Source organism: Oryx dammah, unplaced genomic scaffold (genome assembly GCF_014754425.2).
Source record: "Oryx dammah isolate SB20612 unplaced genomic scaffold, SCBI_Odam_1.1 HiC_scaffold_6, whole genome shotgun sequence".
Lineage (NCBI taxonomy): Eukaryota > Metazoa > Chordata > Mammalia > Artiodactyla > Bovidae > Oryx > Oryx dammah.
Window position 1 is genome coordinate 35,009,019 of NW_024070190.1, and position 20,606 is coordinate 35,029,624.

Here is a 20,606-nt window from a genome sequence, read left to right on the forward strand (position 1 = left end):
ATTAGGAAAATTTAGATTAGGACTTTTTTTTTTAAAAGCCCAGCAGAATTTCGCCTTTTTTGTTTTGGTTGTTGCATGGAATCAAGTTGCTTTATATTAGCCTGATTCATTTGTCTTTGCCATTTTGTAGATTTTTTAGACAGGCCTAATATTGGCAATTTTATATGGTTTAATGTATTACATAAGACAAATACACAAACAAAATCTTGAAAAAGTGAAAAACGAACAAAATCCATGATTGAATTATCCCTGATTGATTTCCATGCATATGGATTGTCATATCCCTTGTCATTCACCATCTCTATCTGAAATCAAGCTTTCTGAGTTGGCAGTTCAGGTGTGTTTCTTTGAGCTAGGACCCTCAACCCCACCCAAGAAATAATTTTGTTTAAATTGAATTGTTTTATATTGGCATTTTTCACTTTTATTGTTGGAAAATGTAATGTATTTCCATTGACCTGTCATGTTGGTGTCAACATATGTCTTATCATTGCTTTCTTTGAATCTACTTATGAAAAACATAACTATTAATGCTTTATTGACATGAATATTCTTTTATTGACATCCTCTTTCTTCTTTTTTCTTTTTTGTTTTCTTTATCCCCATTTTTACATTTTGGACATCTTTATTACCTTTTTTCTGTCTTTGATTTCTGTCCATTCCATTATGAAGTGACAATGATTTGTTAACTCAAACTAGAACAATTGCAATGTCATTGGTGAAATGTGCCAGCAGTGACACTCAGGACCAGTATAAGCTGGTCAAAGATATATCTTTCTGAAAACCACTTGTATTTAAACAGACTGGAAGAGAATCAACATTTTTATAATATATTAAATCGAAAAATAATCTATGCTATTATGTATTCTGAAAGGAACCCTGTACACTTTTTGATCAGCTGCTGTGGTAGTACATTGCCATAAAGCAGAGTGGGTGCACTTGGATTTCCAAAAACACATTCCTCAAACCTTGTGCACAAGGGCTTATTTGAGTATTGACCCTTTGGAGGTCAGAATTTTCAAATGCAGTTTTATCTTTTTAGCTACTTTTTGATGAAAAATATAAAAATTGTTTAATAATAAGTTATCCTTTGGTTTCACAATTTGTTGGCACAGTTTTTTTTTCCCCCATTGGCCCACTCTTTATTTACTAGCTCCTTTACTGATTTTTGAGTACGTTTTAAAATAGTTTATAACTCAGATTGGCCATCATCTTACGCTTTAGCTCCTTGACTTTCCAGTTCCTCTTAGCCCTCTTCTATAATAGCACAACTTCACGGCCTACCTCACTCTGACTTTTTTTTTTAATTTCTATACCCTTTGAGAAAAGCTTGGGTATCCCGTCTCCCCATCTTAATATTTTAAATTTAGATTTAGAGATAACTTGAATGTTACTCTCTTTTCTTTGAAAGTGGCCTTTATACTTTTGGATTGTGTGAGGGTTGCCGCATGGGCATGGATTTTAAAGAAGAAAAGAGGTAACATTTTTGGCTAGTTGAACAAAAATTTCTCTTACGATTCCCTTCAAGGACTTAATGTCCCTTGAATTCTTGGGAGATGTTTTCTTAGACAAGTAGTGATGTTAAATCTAAGAAATCCTAGATGGCCGTAGCAGACAGGGAGTGGAGCTGAGCACAAGGAGAAGCAATGACATAAATAAAAGGAGAAAAAAAATCCACATTTTAAGCTAATTTTAAAAATTCAGTGATGAGGAGCAAAAATGATCTCTAGCAAATGTTGCCAACTAGTACTCAATTCTTTTGAATCCTAAAATACATATATATACACACACATAGCATCGGCATACTTCAGTAAGTGCATAAAGATTCTATAGGGAGGACTTGGCTGTAATTTGAAGCAATTGCAGGTCTTTGCTCTTGGCCTTGTAGCACACTTGATTCCTGGCATACACATCCTAGCATAATATATAACAATGTGGCTTCTTCACCTAGTGTAGACATAAGTACTATACTTTTCATGGTTTTGTAAAAAGGCAGTAATGCACGTATTATACTTTGAAAATTAACTCCTTATGCTTTACATAGTGGTAAAGGCTATATTGCTTTGCATTGTTAATTATGAACAAGAAATAAAGCAAAACTGAAGATAGTATTCTGGGCATATTATGTATTATATTGAAAAAAATCACAAAACAATTTCTAGACATTGTGTGGCTCTTTCACGTTTGAGTTTGTGAGTTTTTCCCCAAACTTTGTTTTCATTTAGAAATGTTTCTATTTCCCCGTTTTTCTTTTATTTGTCTTCTTCACCCTTTTACACCCTAGTTCTAGCCTCAGTTTTACCCAAAGTTGATTTGAATTACACCAGATTGCAGCAAGCAGAGAAGGCGCAAATGGAAATTGAAGATGAGGACAAGAAATATCTACAAGAGTATCAGAGTAAATTGGACAGTCTGCAGAAACAAATCTCCCAAAAGGAGAAACAGCTGTGAGTATTTTACTTGGAAATAAATACTTGTGTTAATATAATTTCCCCCTCTTTTCCTCCATCTTTCTTTGCATGCAATGGAAGAAAACCTGTATTTTCATTTATTTAACGATGCTGGCTAGATTATAGAGTTTTCCTTCAAAAAAAAAAAAAAAAAAACTAGAAAGGGCAGTTGTGATAAGACTTATGTTTTTGCTCCCTTTATTGTTTATGTTACTTTCAACCGTCTTGCTATCTTCTTGCTCATGGAGAGTTTTATTCTTTCTGGTTGTTCAGCATTAATCTGATGGCCATTATGTTTCTAAATACTGAGTGTAACAGACCTTTGTAACTCCACAGAATTTATATTATCAAAGAACATGATGTTTTCTGAGAATATTTTTATTTAGTACTTCATATGATAGATCTACATATTACCAGCTAGGAAACATGCCAAAAAAACAAGCTGTAGGTGAAGTTTTATCCCACTTTTTATAAAATTAAAACTGCATAGGTGCGTATTTACGTGAAAAAAAGTGTTAAGAATATAGATTCTGGGGACTTCCCTGGCGATCCAGTGATTAAGACTCCATGCTTCCACTGCAGTGAGCTTGGATTTTATCCCAGTTGGGGAACTGAAATCCCACATGCCACACAGCAGAAAAAAAAGAACACAGATTCTGGAAAATGATTATCTCAAGGGAGTAATGGCATATTGACAGTAATGGCAAATTGATAGTAAGAGTAAAATCACTTTTTACTTTTTTAGATCAGTATTTTTTTACCCCAAGAAATATGTATCACTTTTGTTATTAAAGAAAACAGCAAAACAGCAATAGAAAATTGTTATACATTATGTTTGAAAAAAGTGAAGGTCGCTCAGTTGTGTCCAACTCTTTGTGACCCCATGGACTGTGCAGCTCATGTGTAACATGAGTGAGCAATATCACTGACCAGGTATGGTGTGTTACTTGCTAAGCTACCTTTAAATCCATTGCTTAAAAAGCAGCTATACTCCAATAAAAATTAATTTAAAAAATCCATCGGTTGAGGTGTTCTTTTCTATTCTTGATGATTTTCTGTCTAGTGGTTCTATCAGTTATCAGGAGAGGATTTGTTGAAATATCCTAACTATAATTGTGGATTTGTGTATCTCTACTTTCAGTTCTATCAATTTTGGCCTCTTGTATTCTGGAAATCTGTTTGGTGCCTACACATTTAGCATTTCTTTGTCTTCTTAACCTTTTGTCATTTTATAATGTTCCTTTATTGTCTCTGATAATTTTATTTGCTCTGAAATCTACTATATCTCATACTAACATAGCCACTCCTGCTTTCTTCTGACTAATGTTTTCATGTAGTAAACAAAAGATCAATGTTATGTATACCTTCCATCTTTTTATTTTCAGTCTAATCTGTTTCATTATATTTGAAGTAAGTTTCCTATAGTGCATGTTTTTTTATCCATTCTGCCAATCTCTCTCTTAATGATATATTTAGCCCATTTGCATTTAGTGTAATTGTTGATATACTTTGTTGTTAAATCTACTGTTTTATTTTTTCTGTTTTCATTCCTGTATTCAATTTTTCCTGCCTTCTCATGGGTTACTAGAACATTATTTAGAATTCCTTTTTGATTTATCTGTAGTATCTTTAATTGTATCTCTTTGTATAGATTTTTTAAAGTGGTTATTCTGGACATTGTATTATATATTGGCAACTTTTCACTACTGATATCAACATTTTACTACTTTGAGGGAAATGTGGAAGCTTTACTTCCACTTAGACCTTTTTACACTCTCCTTTTTACCATATAATTTGCTTAAATATTTCCCATATATAATATCGAGAACCACATCAGACAATGATATAATTTGTGCTTCAACCATTAAACATAATTTAGAAAACTTTCTATTGTTCTTTCTTTCTTCATGATGCCCCAAGTTTTCCTTCTTTGTGTCTGAAGAAGTTCATTTAGCCATTCCTCTAGGGTAGGTCTGTTGGCAGCAAACTTCCTTAGTTTTTTTTCCTCTGAGGTCTTGATTTCAACTTTATTTTGAAGGGTAGTTTCAGAATATCTTTATAATTCTGAGTTGACAGTTATTTTCTTTCAGGACTTGAAAGTGTTGTACCACTTTCTTTTGGTCTTCATAATTTCTGATGAAAAGTAGAATGAATCATTGTTCTTCTAATCACTCTGAAGATTCTGTCTTTGGATTTATGCTATTTCAGCTTTGGTCAACTTCTTCGATTATTAGGCTTATGTTTGTCAGATTTGGAAAACCTTCAGCCATTATTTCTTCAGATTTTTTTTTTCAGTTCCATCTGCTTTCTCCTCTCCTTTCTGGGACTCTGATATCGTAAATGTTAGATTTTTTGTTAATGGTCCTACAGGACCCTGACACTATTCTTTTTTTTTATAGTCTGTTTTCTTTCTGTTGTTCAGATTGGGTAGTCTCTGTTGTTCTGTTTCTTTCTTTCTTTTTTAAAATTTATTAAATTTATTTATTTTTGGCTCTGCTGGGTCCTCGTTGCTGTGCGAGCTTTTCTCTAGCTGCCGTGCCTGGGCTTCTCATTTGCCGTGGCTTTCCTTGTTGCAGAGCACAGGCTCTAGGGGGTGCAGGCTTCAGTCGTTGTGGCATATGGTCTCCATAGTTGCAGCTCCCGGGTTCTGGAGCACAGGCTCAGTAGTTGGTGGCGCACAAGGCTTAGTTACTTGTGGGATCTCCCCAGATCGGGGATCAAACCCCTGTCTCCTGCATTGGCAGGCAAATTCTTGACCACTGAGCTACCAGGGAAGCCTCTGTTGTTCTGTTTGGAAGTTCATTCTTTCCTCATCTTTTCCTGTCATTTACTGAGATTCATTGCATGTAGGTATGTATGAATGAATCCCATTCATTGAGATTATTGTATTTTTCAGTTCTAAGATTTCCATTTGATTCTTTCTTTCTTCCAAAATTTCCTTCTTTCCTTCCAGAACTTCTTATTCATTAATTTGTTTCAAGCATATTCTTTTTTCCCAGAGGAGATGAAATATAAACTATTTTGGGAATTTGTTTTGTATTTTATCGAACTACAGTTGACTTAAAATGTTGTGTTTTATGCGTAGAGCAAAATGATTCAGTTATTCATGTATATATATTTTTTGGATTATTTTCCTTTACAGGTTATTACAAGATATTGAGTATAGTTCTCTGTGCTATACAGTGAGACCTTGTCGGTTATCTGTTTTATATATAGTAGTGTGTATGTTAATCCCCAAATTTTAATTTACCACCCCCTTCCCACCTTTCCCCTTCGGTAATCATAAGCTTGTTCTCAGTGTCTGTGGGTCTATTTCTGTTTTGTATGTAAGTTGTTTTTTCCCCCCAAGATTCCACATGTAACTGATAGCATGTGATATTTTGTCTTTGGCTTACCTCACTTAGTATGATAATCTCTAGGTCCATTCCTATTGCTGCAGATGGCATTATTTCATTCTCGTTTATGGCTGAGTAATACTCCATTGTATAGATACACTACATTTTCTTTATTCATTTATCTGTTGACGGACATTTAGGTTTCTTTCATATCTTGGCTATTGTAAATAGCGCTGCAGTGAACTCTGGGGTGCAGGTATCTTTTTGAATTATGATTTTCTCCAGATATATGCCTATAAGTGGAACTGCAGGATCAGGTGGGGTTTCTTCTAACCCTGTTTTTATTTTTTTTAGGGAATCTCCATACTGCTCTCCATATGGGGTCACCAATTTAGATTTCCTCCAACAGGGTAGGGGGGGTTCCTTAAGCATATTTTTAATTGGTTATGGGAACATTTTTATGATGGTTGCTTTAAAAATCTTGTCAGTTAATTCTGGCATCTGGAATTATCTGACATGTTGTCATCTGTTGATCATTTTTTTCTTATCCAGTTGAGATTTTTCCTGGGTCTTGGTCTAACAAGTGTTTTTCAGTTGCGTTCTGCACATTTTGGGAGCTATATTATGAGACTGCATCTTCCTTAAATTTTATGTTTTAGCATCCTTCACTGAAACCACACCAGCAGGGGAATGTAGACACTGATCACTGACCCTTCATACCAAGTAGGGGCAGAAGCCCAGGACTGTTCCGGATGGAATGGAGAAGGGTGCCTAACTAGTGGGCAGGGATTGAAGTCTGTGCTTTCCACTCACTGACACTGGAGTAAGAAAGTGGTACCTTGTTATTATGAAATGGGAATGGAAATCCAGGCTGCCCTTTTGGTCTCTGTTGACACCATCCTGGAGGAGAGTGAAAAAGGTACCTCATTGACACTAAACAAAGGTAGAAATCTGGGCTCTCCACTTGGCCTTTGCCAAGTGTTTGTGTGGAGGGTAAGAAGTGCCTTGTTACTGATGCATATAGAAGTCCAGGCTCTCCATATGACTTCCACTAACATCACAGAGGTGGATGGGGAGGAATAGCTCATTACTGCTGGGTGGTGGTTAAAGTTCAGGCTCCCCGCTTGGCTTTCCCTGATACTACCACAGATGGGTTGGAAGGGATACCTCATTATTGCCAGGTGAAGGTAGAAATTATGCTCCCCACTTGGCTTTTGCTGACAGTGGTTGGGGTGAGCATGGTTTCTTCCTCTGGTGGTGTTTGGACTAGGGCGTTTATTGGTGAAATAAAATTTCTTTGGAATAGGGCGTTTATTGTTGAAATAAAGTTTCTATCATGCTAAGCTGCTTATTCCTGGCTCTTTGGCAGGAGAAAGTAGGCTTTCCTTGGGACTTTTTTCATCTGTGCCCATTGCTGTTTGTGCATGTGGGATTTTTCAGCACCCAGTCTGAACTTTTAAGGAAGCAAAAAGAAGCCTCAGGGCACTCATCACCAGTGTGATTACTTGAATCCTGGGGTTCCTAGCTAGTCTACTTTCTTCTCTTCCCCCTTTGAGAATATTCTTATATTTGTTTATATATAATGTCTAGGGTTTTTAATTGTAGTTAGTTGGACAGATAGGTAGAAATGTGTTTACTCCACCTTGTCCAGAACCAAATTAAGTTTCTTTTAAATCTACCATAAAAATAACATTTGGAGAAGCTGGTATATAGAATAAGGCTTTAGGCCAGGGAGTAAATATTACCTTGATTAGAAACTTGCATCATTTGTACATTGTGAAACTAAAACCCACCTGTTTTTCTACCTGCCTCCCCACCAAAAAAAGAAACCACTTAACAAACAAACAGTTTCTCTTAATCTTTAAAGTTTCACAAAAGCACTTTCAGGACTTTCCTGGCCACAGAAATCAAAAGGAACATTTAAGTCATCAAATTTATTAATGGTGCCAAGGGTTTTCTTGTTTAATTCCTTGTGCCCTGCCAAAATGGAAAAATGTAAAAATCAAGACTGGGACACTTTGCCAGTCAATAAAGACAATCTTGGAACTTTAGTAATCTGTGTTACTGAAGTGCTTTTCTAGAGTTTGACAGAAGTATAGGTAAGACAAGTCTGATATTTATTCTTCAGTGCTGCCTCTGTTTGATCACTGCCCAAAGGACGACCCAAATAATGCTCCAGGGACCTGGCCCTTCCCAATAGGACTAAGCTACACAATAGGAAGCTGGTGGAGCTGGGGAGAGATATTTGTCCCTGCTGAAACCGTGAAAGTAATTTTGTTTCTCATTTGGTGCCATTTTGGTAGAGCATAAACATGTTAACAATTTAAGAGATTGTAGGAATCCATGATGGCTGAGAAAAATTGGAACTGTTTCTATAGAAAAAGGCAATTGGGACTTTGTCCAAGAAAAAAAAAATTCCTTTTTTTTTTTTTTTTTTAACACATTCCCTTTTTTCAACTAAAATAAAAAAAATTTTTGGTTTCTTAACTCCCCAACCAGGAATTGAACTCACCACACCCCATGCAGTGGAGTGTTAACCACCAGACCTCCAGGGAATCCCCTGGACATATATTTCTTCTTTATAACATTTTGATGAACATTACTTCTAGGTATGCATAGATATTTTTGCTTTTTAGAAAGAGGAAACTTGCTACATACTCTCTAGTATCTTGCTTTATTATATCTATTATTGATACATCATGGACATTTTATCATATCAATTACTGTAGGTCTGTACCATTGTATCTCAGTTAACCTCAAGGAATCATTTAGCCTGAAAAATGTGCTTTATTGTTTAAATTTGCATATCTTTTATTACTAGTGATAGCCTTTTGTATTTCTGTTGTGAATTGTCAGTTCGTATCCTCTATTTTTTTCCTCTGTGGTGTTCAGTTTTTTAATATTTATTTGTAGGAACTCTTTATGTATTTATTCTGGGTCTTTCACATACAGTGAAAATGTTTTCTAAGTTATAGTTTCTTTTTAAACTTTGTTCATAGTGTTTTTTTATTCATTTAGGCATTTTACAGTAGATTTTTTATTATTTATTTTTTAGACATTGTATATTTTTTATATAGTTATATTTCCCTTTTTTTCCTTTATGGTTTCTGCTTTTGGTGATCAACATGTGTTTTGACAGTATATGTAAAATCACTTAAAATCACAATTTTCCTTTTGCTTTCTCACTCAGTTTTTTTCTGATTCTGGATGATGATGCCACTCAATGCACTCTGTACTTTGCTTACTCAGTGTTAGCAATATATACCTGTCCCTCTATATTCCTTTTAAATCTGTGGTGAAATAGTATTTATCAACAATTTGTAAATTCCGTTTTGAAGTATCTTGTCTCTTCAGCTTGAATTATAAAATCTCAGATTTGCTTCCCTGAAAATAATTTGTCTATAGATGGAAATGCTAACCATATGAGGAAAGAAAAGTAATTTTAACACAAAAAATTAATGTAATACTGTGATATTCTCAATATTATGATATAAAATTATAATTAAAATGTAAAGTACTAGAAACTATAGCATTATTAGTATATACCTTACCTGATAACATCTGCTTATGAGAAATAATTATTGAAATATTTTGGGGGGCTTTCCTAAAATGTGAGAATTTGACTACTTTTGTTTTTCCAGCTAGCACCTGTTGTTTGACTGATGAAATAGTGCTTTCAGATGTGAATTGGCATTTTTCAGACAGTGAGGATTTTCCGCCAGTGTCTCCTTGGTCTTAGATCTGTTCTGTAATGGGTCAGATTCTAACAGTAATCTTGTCAAGTAGCACTTGACACCAGGATTGATTTCTCTGTTACTGATGTTAAATTGACTTAATGGTTGCTGTAATTCTTAAATCAGAGCAATACTTTTCATTAGTTTGTTGTAAAAATTTCCTCTTGGCACAGAACATGGTTCCATTTCTAAGACAGAACCAAGCCTTAATAGTATGGTGTGCCTGTCCAGGCATTTTTCATGCTTGTCCAGTATTTACGTATGTAGAATTAGTAAATGACAGATAACAAGAGGTTTTTGTGATTGACAAATTAACTGAGATTCGAGGTCTGAAAACCTTGTGCTGCTGAACCTGTTTTCTAAAAGGTATTTGTGAAAGAAAATCTGAAGAATTCAATTACAAAGGTGAAAGTAATCAACCAATGAGATACTGTTCAAAAGAATACATACAACTGTCATGTGAGAAAGAGCACTAAACTGTCTCTCTATTATTTGTCATTTAAGGGCGCAACTGGAAACCGATCTGAAGATTGAGAAGGAATGGAGACAGACTCTGCGGGAAGATCTTCAAAAGGAGAAGGACACTGTATCTCATCTCAGAAATGAGACCCAACAGATCATTATTCTTAAAAAAGTAAGTAATGGTGGTAAACTTTCAAAATCCTATCGTGGTGAAAGTTACTTGAAAAGACAAGCCATAATTTACCTGTATACGGAGGAAACAAAGTATACTGGTCTTCTTTAAAAATATCATTAAGGGGATTAAATGAATAGAAAATAGTTGATAGGAAGTAGATTTTTTTTGTTAAAAAGCTGAAGGATACACTCCTATCCTTTATTTTATTTTATTTTTTTTTCACTCCTATCCTTTAATGGTAGGTCTGTGGGGTCGCACAGAGTCAGACACGACTGAAGTGACTTAGTAGCAGCAGCATACGATGTGGAGTTTGTTTCTTTTAAATTGCATTTTCTGTCTTTTATTATTTTGAAGGAGTTCCTTAACCTCCAGGATGAAAATCAGCGATTGAAAAAAATATATCACAAACAGGAGCAAGCTCTTCAAGAACTTGGCAACAAACTTAGCGAGTAATTTCTCTTTTTTCCTTTTACTAAGTAGTCATTGACTTTTATAAAGTTATGAGTGTGTCAAACCAAATAGGCATAAAAGTTTAATATTAAAAAGAAAGATATCAACTATTAGAAGCAAAGCCAAACAAAAACTTCAAAATTAACAGATAAGGGTGTGGACTGGGGAGAGATTGTGTTAAAAATTATATTCTAAAATGAACATAGATCTTAGTTCCAGGTATTTTCCAGTAGATAAAATCTAAGACTGTTGTTTAATTTCTCCAAATCATATTTTTCTCAGTAGTCAAATTTTCAGAATAGTTGGAGATATCTTGTTCAGACTGTTCTGAGAAGGAGCCACCATTATTAAAAGTTGATGTTGTTTGATGCTATCTGAAGTTGGGGCTTAACTGCATACAGTATGGTTGGTTCTATCGCACTGAAGTGTTACCAGGTTCCTATGAGGACGAGGAGAAATGGATTTCTGTCTTTCTCACATTTTCCTCCTTGTTCCACATTGTCTGTGTTTGGGATTAAGCTAATCCCATCTTTGTGCCCTGATTGAATATATTGTCAAATATCATGTCCATCGAGTCGGTGAGGCCATCCAGCCATCTCATCCTCTGTCGTCCCCTTCTCCTCCTGCCCCCAATCCCTCCCAGCATCAGAGTCTTTTCCAATGAGTCAACTCTTTGCATGAGGTGGCCAGAGTACTTGAGTTTCAGCTTTAGCATCACTCCTTCCAAAGAACACCCAGGACTGATCTCCTTCAGAATGGACTGGTTGGATTTCCTTGCAGTCCAAGGGACTCTCAAGAGTCTTCTCCAACACCACAGTTCAAAAGCATCCATTCTTTGGCGCTCAGCTTTCTTCACAGTCCAAATCACATCCATACACGACTACTGGAAAGACCATAGCCTTGACTAGATGGACCTTTGAAGCTCTATTCAGTCAGCAAAAACAAGACCAGGAGCTGACTGTGGATCAGATCATTAACTCTTTATTGCCACATTCAGACTTAAACTGAAGAAAGTAGGGAAAACCACTAGACCATTCAGGTATGACCTAAATCAAATTCCTTACGTTTATACAGTGGAAGTGACAGATTCAAGGGATTAGATCTAATAGACAAAGTGCCTGGAGAACTATGGACGGAGGTTTGTGACATTGTACAGGAGGCAGTGATCAAGACCATCCCCAAGAAAAATAAATGCAAAAAGGCAAAGTGGTTGCCTGAGGAGGCCTTACAAGTAGCTGAGAAAAGAAGAGAAGCAAAAGGCAAAGGAGAAAGGAAAGATATACCCATTTGAATGCAGACTTCCAAAGAACAGCAAGGAGAGATAAGAAAGCCATCCTCAGTAATCCGTGCAAAGAAATAAAGGAAAACAATAGAATGGGAAGGACTAGAGATCTCTTCAAGAAAATTAGAGATACCAAAGGAACATTTCATGCAAAGATGGGCACAATAAAAGACAGAAATGGTATGGACCTAACAGAAGCAGAAGATATTAAGAAGAGGTGGCAAGAATACACAGAATTATACAAAAAAGATCTTCATGACCCAGATAACTATGATGATGTGATCACTCACCTAGAACCAGACATCCTGGAATGCGAAGTCAAATGGGCCTTAGGAAGCAACACTATGAACAAAGCTAGTGGAGGTGATGGAATTCCAGTGGAGCTGTTTCAAATCCTAAAAGATGATGCTGTGAAAGTGCTGCACTCAACATGCCAGCTAATTTGGAAAAGTCAGCAGTGGCCGCAGGACTGGAAAAGGTCAGTTTTCGTTCCAATCCCAAAGAAAGGCAATGCCAAAGAATGCTCAAACTACTGCACAATTGCACTCATCTCACACACCAGTAAAGTAATGCTCAAAATTCTCCAAGCCAGGCTTCAACAGTACATGAACCATGAACTTCCAGATACTCAAGCTGGATTTAGAAAAGGCAGAGGAACCAGAGATCAAATTGCCAACATCAATTGGATCATGGAAAAAGCAAGAGAGTTCCAGAAAAACATCTACTTCTGCTTTGTTGATTATGCCAAAGCCTTTGACTGTGTGGATCACATCAAACTGTGGAAAATTCTTCAAGAGATGGGAATACCAGACCACTTTACCTGCCTCCTGAAAAATCTGTGTTCAGATCAAGAAACAACAGTTAAAACTGGACATGGAACAACAGACTGGTTCCAAATAGGGAAAGGAGTACGTCAAGGCTGTATATTGTCACCGTACTTATTTAACTTATTTGCAGAGTCCATCATGTGAAATGCTGTGCTGGATGAAGCACAAGCTGGAATCAAGATTGCTGGGAGAAATAACAATAACTTCAGATATGCAGATGACACCACCCTTATGGCAGAAAGCGAAGAACTAAAGAGCCCCTTAATGAAAGTGAAAGATGAGAGTGAAAAAGTTGGCTTAAAACTCAACATTCAGAAAACGAAGATCATGGCATCTGTTCCCATCACTTCATGGCAAATAGATGGGGAAACAATGGAAACAGTGATAGATTTTATTTTGGGGGGGGGGCTCCAAAATCACTGCAGATGGTGACTACAGCCATGAAATTAAAAGACACTTGCTCCTTGGAAGAAAAGTTATGACCAACCTAGACAGCCTATTAAAAAGCAGAGACATTACTTTGGCAACAAAGGTCCATCTAGTCAAAGCTATGGTTTTTCCAGTAGTCATGTATGGATATGAGAGTAGGACTATAAAGAAAGCTGAGCACTGAAGAATTGATGCTTTTAAACTGTGGTATTGGAGAAGACTCTTGAGAGTCCCTTGGACTGCAAGGAGATCCAACCAGTCTCTTCTAAAGGAAATCAGTCCTGAATATTCATCGGAAGGACTGATGCTGAAGCTGAAACTCCAATACTTTGGCCACCTCATGAGAAGAGCTGACTCATTTGAAAAGACCCTGATGCTGGGAAACATTGAGGGCAGGAGGAAAAGGGGACGATAGAGGATGAGATGGTTGGATGGCATCACCGACTCAATGGACATGAGTTTGAGTAAGCTCCGGGAGTTGGTGATGGACAGGGAGGCCTGGTGTGCTGCAGTCCATGGGGTCACAAAGAGTTGGACATGACTGAGTAACTGAACTGAATGTCACTGACAGGAGTAAGTATCCCTTTTAGAGTTTACCAACCATGTGACTTAGCACCATTTATTTAAGCTCTTTAAGCACATTTTTCCATTTGTAAATTGGAGAGTTATATCATCTCTTTCTCCATTTGTAAATTGGAGAGTTATAAAATACCTATAGGGTTATTTTTCTGATTAAAAGATAAAGCACGTAGCATAGTACCTTTCCTCATCTCAGGCAGAATATCAGTTTTCTTGTCTGTAAGATGAACAGGATAGATCTGAAAGTTACTTTCCAGTGCTTCCATTCTGAACCAGCAATTTAAAATATAAATGATTAATTTTAATTTGAAAAGTACTTTTGATAATGACATATTTACTCTTAACTGATTCCTTATTGAAGGATTCTTATAAAGAGAAATTTTGATACATTTTGAAAAGCTTTAAATGTTAATTATTCAGGACTTCCCTGGCAGCCCAGTGGGTAAGACTTCTTACTTCTAATGCAGGTAGATTGGGTTTGATCCCTGCTTGGGGAACTAAGATCCTGCATGAGCATGGTGCAGGCAAAAAAAGAAAAATTTAATTATTCTGAATAAGTTATAATTGTAGATAAACTGTCTAGTATGAAGATTAAAGTAATAAACCTGAAATATTAATATTTGGAGAAAACTTGGAATGTGAAATTTTAGGATGAAATATTAGAAAAAGAAAAATCTAGAGTAATCTGTGTCATAATTACTAACAGTAATTCCTGGAAGAGGAAAAAACCAGCTTCTCCCTTATCCTCATTGAGGCTTAAATTCCAAGAAGAAAAACTTTTAAAGAATAAATTACCAGGACTCTTCCAATATAGTATTCTGTAGGTGCTATTCTTTCCATATAAAGAAACTTAGATTTTTTTCCTTCATAGAGGGATTTCAGGATTGTCTGAGGCTTACATAATTTATGGGTGTTTTCCTATAGTGTCATAATTGATTGTATCACATTTATTACATTCTCATGTTTTATTTTGACCTTTCTCTATGCTTTTTTCATGCTGTGGTCAAATATTTTCAGAAACTTAAATACATATTCCTAAAAGGAATTCAATTAAAATGAATAATACAGACATCTGTTCCCTGCCTAGGACAGGGAAAAGGTGTTATTTTACGTTGTGTTTATTGGAATGGTAAATGATACTCTCTTTCTTTAGGATAGTTTGGCAATTTGTATCAAGGTAGAAGAGGCAGCATGCTTCTTTAGGGTCCGTATTTGTGAATAAAGGCATTTTAACCAGAAATAAATCAACACCAGTAAGTTTTCATATAGAAAGTATTTCTGTAGTGAACACCAGTAAGGAAGCTAGTTTTATTCCATATTCAGTTTTTCTGTATATACCATTGTGGCCAAAATTCCCATCAGTTTTCCTTGGGTGCTTTTTGTAGATGTGAGTTCAGCTAAGAAAATTTGATTACTCTGTTAGTATTTTTAACACTGTAATTTTACATTTATTATTCCCACTGTAAGAGTTGTTATGAGCCAGATAATAGACTAACACTGTTTTTAAGTTTTGGAACAAAGAACACTTGTAGGGTAAAGCAAGTTGCTAATGTTCTGCTTCAGACTTTAGTATTTTATGTATGTTTTAATCCAGTTATTTCATTTTTAAGTTGTTATCTTAAGAAAATAAGATAAATGTTTTGGTCATTTCAATTTTAATGAATAATTTTATGGCAAAAATATTTGAAACATGTTGAAAATTCATCAGTAGGTAATTATGTAAACTGCATACTTAACATTCTTTTTCGTGGTATACCTGTAACCATTTAATATAATGATGTGGCAGATACTTAATAAGAAGTCAGTAGCTCTAAGCCTTTCAGGATATATTGTTAAGTCATATGGGGAACTGTGAATAATTTTTCCATTTGAAATACACCTACTCATTGACATGTAGAGATGATCATGTCTGGGTATTGGGATCACAGATAAATATTGCATGTTAACAAACACGTATTTTTAAAAGGTTAAAAAGTATTGTATCTTCCTTAATATATCCACTCTTACTTACCATTCTGTAGCATCTGCTACAGAAAGAGTATTCATAATGGTTAACCTATCGGCTTTTGGGTCTCAGAGATGAGGGTTTAAATCCTGGCTTCCTCAGTTACCATCTTGTGACTTGTTACAAGTGACTAAACCTCATAAGACCTCACTGTTTTCATCTTTATAAGTGTTTCTGAAGACTAAATGAGATTACACGTGTAAAGTTTATAGCACAGTGTCTGGTACCTCAGCTATTTATTGACAGCTACAATAAATGATAGCTGTCGTTAATAGTCATAGCCACATGAAAATTCCAACGTTCTTTCTTTAAAAAAGCAAATTTTAAATCTCAAAACTATTTTTGCTTTAGGTCGTTTAAGAAATATAGGAAACTGTTAAATATAATCCCACTAGGCAAAGAAGATCATTAGAATAATATAGTATATACAGCTTTATATCCTACGAAAATTCAGTACTTTTCTAAGGAATTACTAGATGTTCTGTATTTTAAAATGTGCACTGAAATTTGAACCAATTTATCTTTTTAGATCAAAACTTAAAATCGAACACATGAAAGAAGCCAACAAAGCATTGCAGGTGAGTGTGAAGTGGTTTCCTCAAGTGGGAAGGGATGGATATCTGTGAGTCTCCAGTAGGAGGTAAGGCCCTGTGTACTGTTGTGGAATCCTAGGATGTATAGAGGCAGAAGCACTGGATGGGGAGCTCGTATCCTGGGGTCCACCTCTTCACTATACCTCTAGAACACATTATTAGAATTCCTCATGTTGGGAATGACCTTGGAAATAGTTTTCTCTCCTTCCCTGAAGCTGTGGCATGGTTAGAGTGAAATTGCCTTTGGATTTGATTCTCCTTAAATTCCTGAGCCAGTCCGTTACTTACTAGATTTTGATCTTCATCAAGTCACACATCACCATGGAGTCTCTTTCCTCTTCTGATTTTGGCTTACGATTTTGCATACGGTTGCTTTGAATATTGAGTGTGTTCATTGAGTGACAGTGATTTGGTACGATTGAATATATGGTTCTTACAACAGAGGAGAAAATCCAGTCTCTGTGTGAGTACTTCAGTGACAGATGGCTTCTTCCCACACAAGCTCCCCATTGCGTTTACCCAAGTGTTACATGAAAGTCACTCAAAAAGTCAAATCGTACAACATACTAGGAAGACGTAAAGAAAGAAAAAAAGGGAAGCAGTCTTTTGTTTTTCACCCTCTTACCCCTTATCCATTCCAGCTTTTGCCACCATGAGGGAGCTACTTTTCTTTTTAGTTGCTGCTTCTGGCATTTCCCTGTTGCTTAAGTATTTTGCAGACCTATGTATCGCCTCATCAACATGACAGAGGAGTTTTGCTCACTCTCCCCCTGGTCTGTCTACTCTGCACTGTTCTTCTCCTGTAGTTAAGTAAAAGTTTTTGTGAAACACATTTACTGTATATTCTTTGAGTATTTAAATACTGTTCCTTCCTGGGGCAGGTAGTATTATATATTGCAGTTGTATTTTTTTTCTTGAACAACTTTTCATTTCCTCTAGAGCTAATATTTACTCCCCCTGCCTTTTTCAGTTGTATTTGAGAATCAGAGTTTTCTTATAGCTTCAAACACTTCTACTAAATGCTTTTTGATAGAAGTTTTTCACATGGTAAAAATGAATCAAGGAATCAGTTCTTTCTTTTTCCATTAGAGTCATCCTTACGGAAGTGCTCTGCTTTATTGCTCCTGTCTAGTCTGGTCTGGTCACTCTTGTCCTGGCATTTCCCTCTGCTGTCATTCTTTCTTTCGATGCTTTTTTTCTTTTTGCCATGCCACACAGCTTGTGGGACTTTATAGTTAGCCAGCTAGGCATCAAACTTGGGCCTTTGGCAGTGAGAGCATGGAATCCTAACCACTTGATCAACATGGAATTCCTACTGGGTGATGCTTCCTTCAGTAGCCTCCTAGAAAATGGTGGATGAATAATAAAAGGTTTTATGAATCTGTATGCCTTTATTCTGTTCTCACACTTTTTTAGGAGATACATAGGGATGTTTGTTTGCCCATTTTTTAAGCTGTTTTGTAAAAATTTTTCACTGTGAAATATATAGCATATATGCAAGAGGACATGTCCAGTACAACTTTAAAATGCTAGCATACTGTTTTAGCTTGTGATAGAACATGTGTGCTCCCTGATTGCATTCCCTTCCCTACAGTAAGTCTTCTGTTTTTGCTAATCATTATGTTTTTCTAGCAGTTTTATCGTTCATATCTAGCCTATATTATCTAGATTTCCATTTTTATGTGTATGAAAATGGATTTATATGACTTTTTTTTTGTGTGTGTGCTTACTATTGTCCAGTTGATAGGTCTATTGTATTACAATAGGTCTGTTTCTTACAACGGGTCTATTGTAAGAAACCAGCTATTATAGTTTCTTACATTTTAGATTTTATCTGATTTCTTCTTCATAATAGTCTTATTTTTTCCTCTATCCCCTTATTTAAGCCTATAAACTGGATTAAACCTAAAGTTGGTTGAATTAAGTTTCAACCTTCTGTGAGACTTATTTCTGTTACTATATTTTTAATATTCAGCCGGCTCCTATTTGCTCATTTTTCCTTTTTAAAATAACATCTTATCTCTGAGGATATTCCATTATAATTTATTTAATGTTTTCTTTTATTGCTGCTATTCTGTTCCCTCTGAATTCTTTTCTTGTGTTTATTTGGCTGGAGTACTTCACACCCAAATCATTCCTCAGATGTTAGAAAATCTCCCAGTTTTGATGAAAGGCACAAAAAAATCTTGGAAGCCTGGTATTTGTTGGTTAGGTGGGTGGGGATGGGTTGTAATAGACAGGGAGGCCTTGACCAAAGGGAAATCTGTCAACTTCCAATCTGTTGAGTAACTTCTCCCAGTGTTGGTATCCACAAGACTTCTCTCTGGAGCAGTTGACTTTGTTCAGAGAAGGATCCTTAATACTGTTTGCAGGATTTAACCTGAGTAGCTGACATTCTGGAACACCAAGGGCAGGGAAAAATAGCCACTTGTTTGCAGAGCAGTAGCTTGCCCCCTTTAGTTTTGGCTCTGCTTGTAAACAGCTTTGTTTTGTTGAGGAAGCAACTTCAGCTCCCTGGATCTTAAGTTTTTCTTATCTGTAAAATGAATGCTTGAGGGTGCTGTTCTGAGGTCCCTTCTAGCTAATGCACTAGGCTTACCCTACATTGTACAGCTTTTCTCCTTGAGAGAGGTGCAAGGTGAGTTCATAAGTCTGGAAATCAAGTTGGAAGCTCAACCCTGATGTCAGAAGGTTACTTTTGAACCAAATGATGGTGTTTGGAAATCTGCTTCATGTCTGGGTCTCCTCCTTACAAACACAGCTGGGCAGCAAAGTTGCTTGCACTATGTGACTTTGGGATATTTGGCAAATCACTTTCCTTTTTATGGTGTTCAAGTTAGATTGAATTATCTTCAAGGCCTCATCTTGCTTTAAAAAAAAAAATTCCATGATTCAAATCATGTGACTCTGCTGGTCAGTCTCTCTGTATCTAATGGGAGCTGTCTAGGGTTTTTTTTTTTGTTTTTATATCTTCACTTCTTACAATCCTGTGTTCTAAGAAGCCTGAAGTGCCTGAAGTGCAGTAACCCAATACCATTTGTCTTACCTCTGCTATATCAGATAACAGGTGCTAGTTACTGAGACTGTGAAAGTAACCTAACCTTGTAGTCTTAATCCCTGAATGCTCACTCTCTTTTCGTCTTAGTTTCTTCCAAGATTTATGCTGTCAGGTAGAAGAGGCTTTCAAGAAAACTCAGGCTTTTGAGAATGTCTGTGGGCTTTTCTGCTTGTAAGATTTTTCTCGTTAGCTGGTATAGGTCCTATGTTGCTCACGCCCTCTTCCAAGTTAGAATCGGATATACTTGGTTCTGTGGAAGCAGCAGCAGCAGTGTAGCTTAGGCTGGGCTGTTTCCCAAAGGGACATGTGATGAGTTAATCAGAAATACAGGACTTCTTTAAAACTTAGGTCTTCTCGTTGTAAAATGGGCACCACCTAACAAAAGTTGCTTTCATAGGGAGGAAAGATGCTTTTCCTAGCCAAGATCTTGGTTGGTTAAGAATCACTCAAGTTAGTTAGAAATTTTAGGTTTCAACTTCACTTCTACCTGTTTAAGACTACTTACATTTGCTATAGAAGTTTACATAGTATCTATTAAATTTGTGAGTCACAGAAGCTAAGGGAAATTTATAGCAGTGTAGAACTGAATTTAAGGTGAAGTCTTATCTAAAGAACTCAATCATCTGATTTACAAATTCTCTTCAAATACTGTGGATTAGCTGTGTATAATACATAATGCCAAACTCATGTACTTCACATAGTGAAAACTTATCTTTAAATGTTTTTGGACTAGATGTTAAGGTTCTTTCCTTATAGTTACTATCCATAGTGGATTTTTGTTAAAACATTTGTCATGAAATGTTCCAGTATTCAGCTGTAAAATGAACCATCATCCAGTTTCACTATTTATCAATATATGGCCAATCTTGCTTATTTATATAAGCATGTCCCTTTTTCCTCACCCAGATTATTTTGAAGGAAATTCCACATTTGTTTAATCTACAACTGTTTCAATAAATCTGTCAAAAAAAAAAGGAGGACTCATTTTTGGTTTATCTACATGCATATTACTATAAAATGCTCTTGGTCAGAAATGTTTTCATGTATCTTTTAGTACTAATTTGACCATTAATAATCATATTTTTCCTCTACCAGGGACTGGTTTGGTTGAAAGATAAAGAAGCAACACATTGTAAACTTTGTGAAAAGGAATTCTCACTGTCTAAGAGAAAGGTAAGGGAGAATAGGAAGTAAGTCCAAAAGTTTTGGTGCAAATATGGCTAATTT

General features: G+C 35.9%; 1 protein-coding gene across 6 annotated transcripts in view; it reads left to right on the top strand.

The window, feature by feature from the left end:
- Positions 1-20,606, top strand: part of RUFY2 (RUN and FYVE domain containing 2) — a 43,640-nt gene that overhangs the window by 18,777 nt on the left and 4,257 nt on the right. For 3 of the 6 annotated variants that reach the window (XM_040242245.1, XM_040242244.1, XM_040242243.1), the window contains exons 13-17: positions 2,328-2,447; positions 10,024-10,153; positions 10,511-10,605; positions 16,258-16,306; positions 20,475-20,552. In XM_040242245.1, the coding sequence (XP_040098179.1) occupies positions 2,328-2,447; positions 10,024-10,153; positions 10,511-10,605; positions 16,258-16,306; positions 20,475-20,552 (472 nt within the window). Of the gene's footprint in view, positions 1-672; positions 2,132-2,284; positions 2,448-10,023; positions 10,154-10,510; positions 10,606-16,257; positions 16,307-20,474; positions 20,553-20,606 lie in introns of those variants that run through there. The other 3 variants (XR_005721331.1, XM_040242247.1, XM_040242246.1) reach the window with 3 other exon arrangements.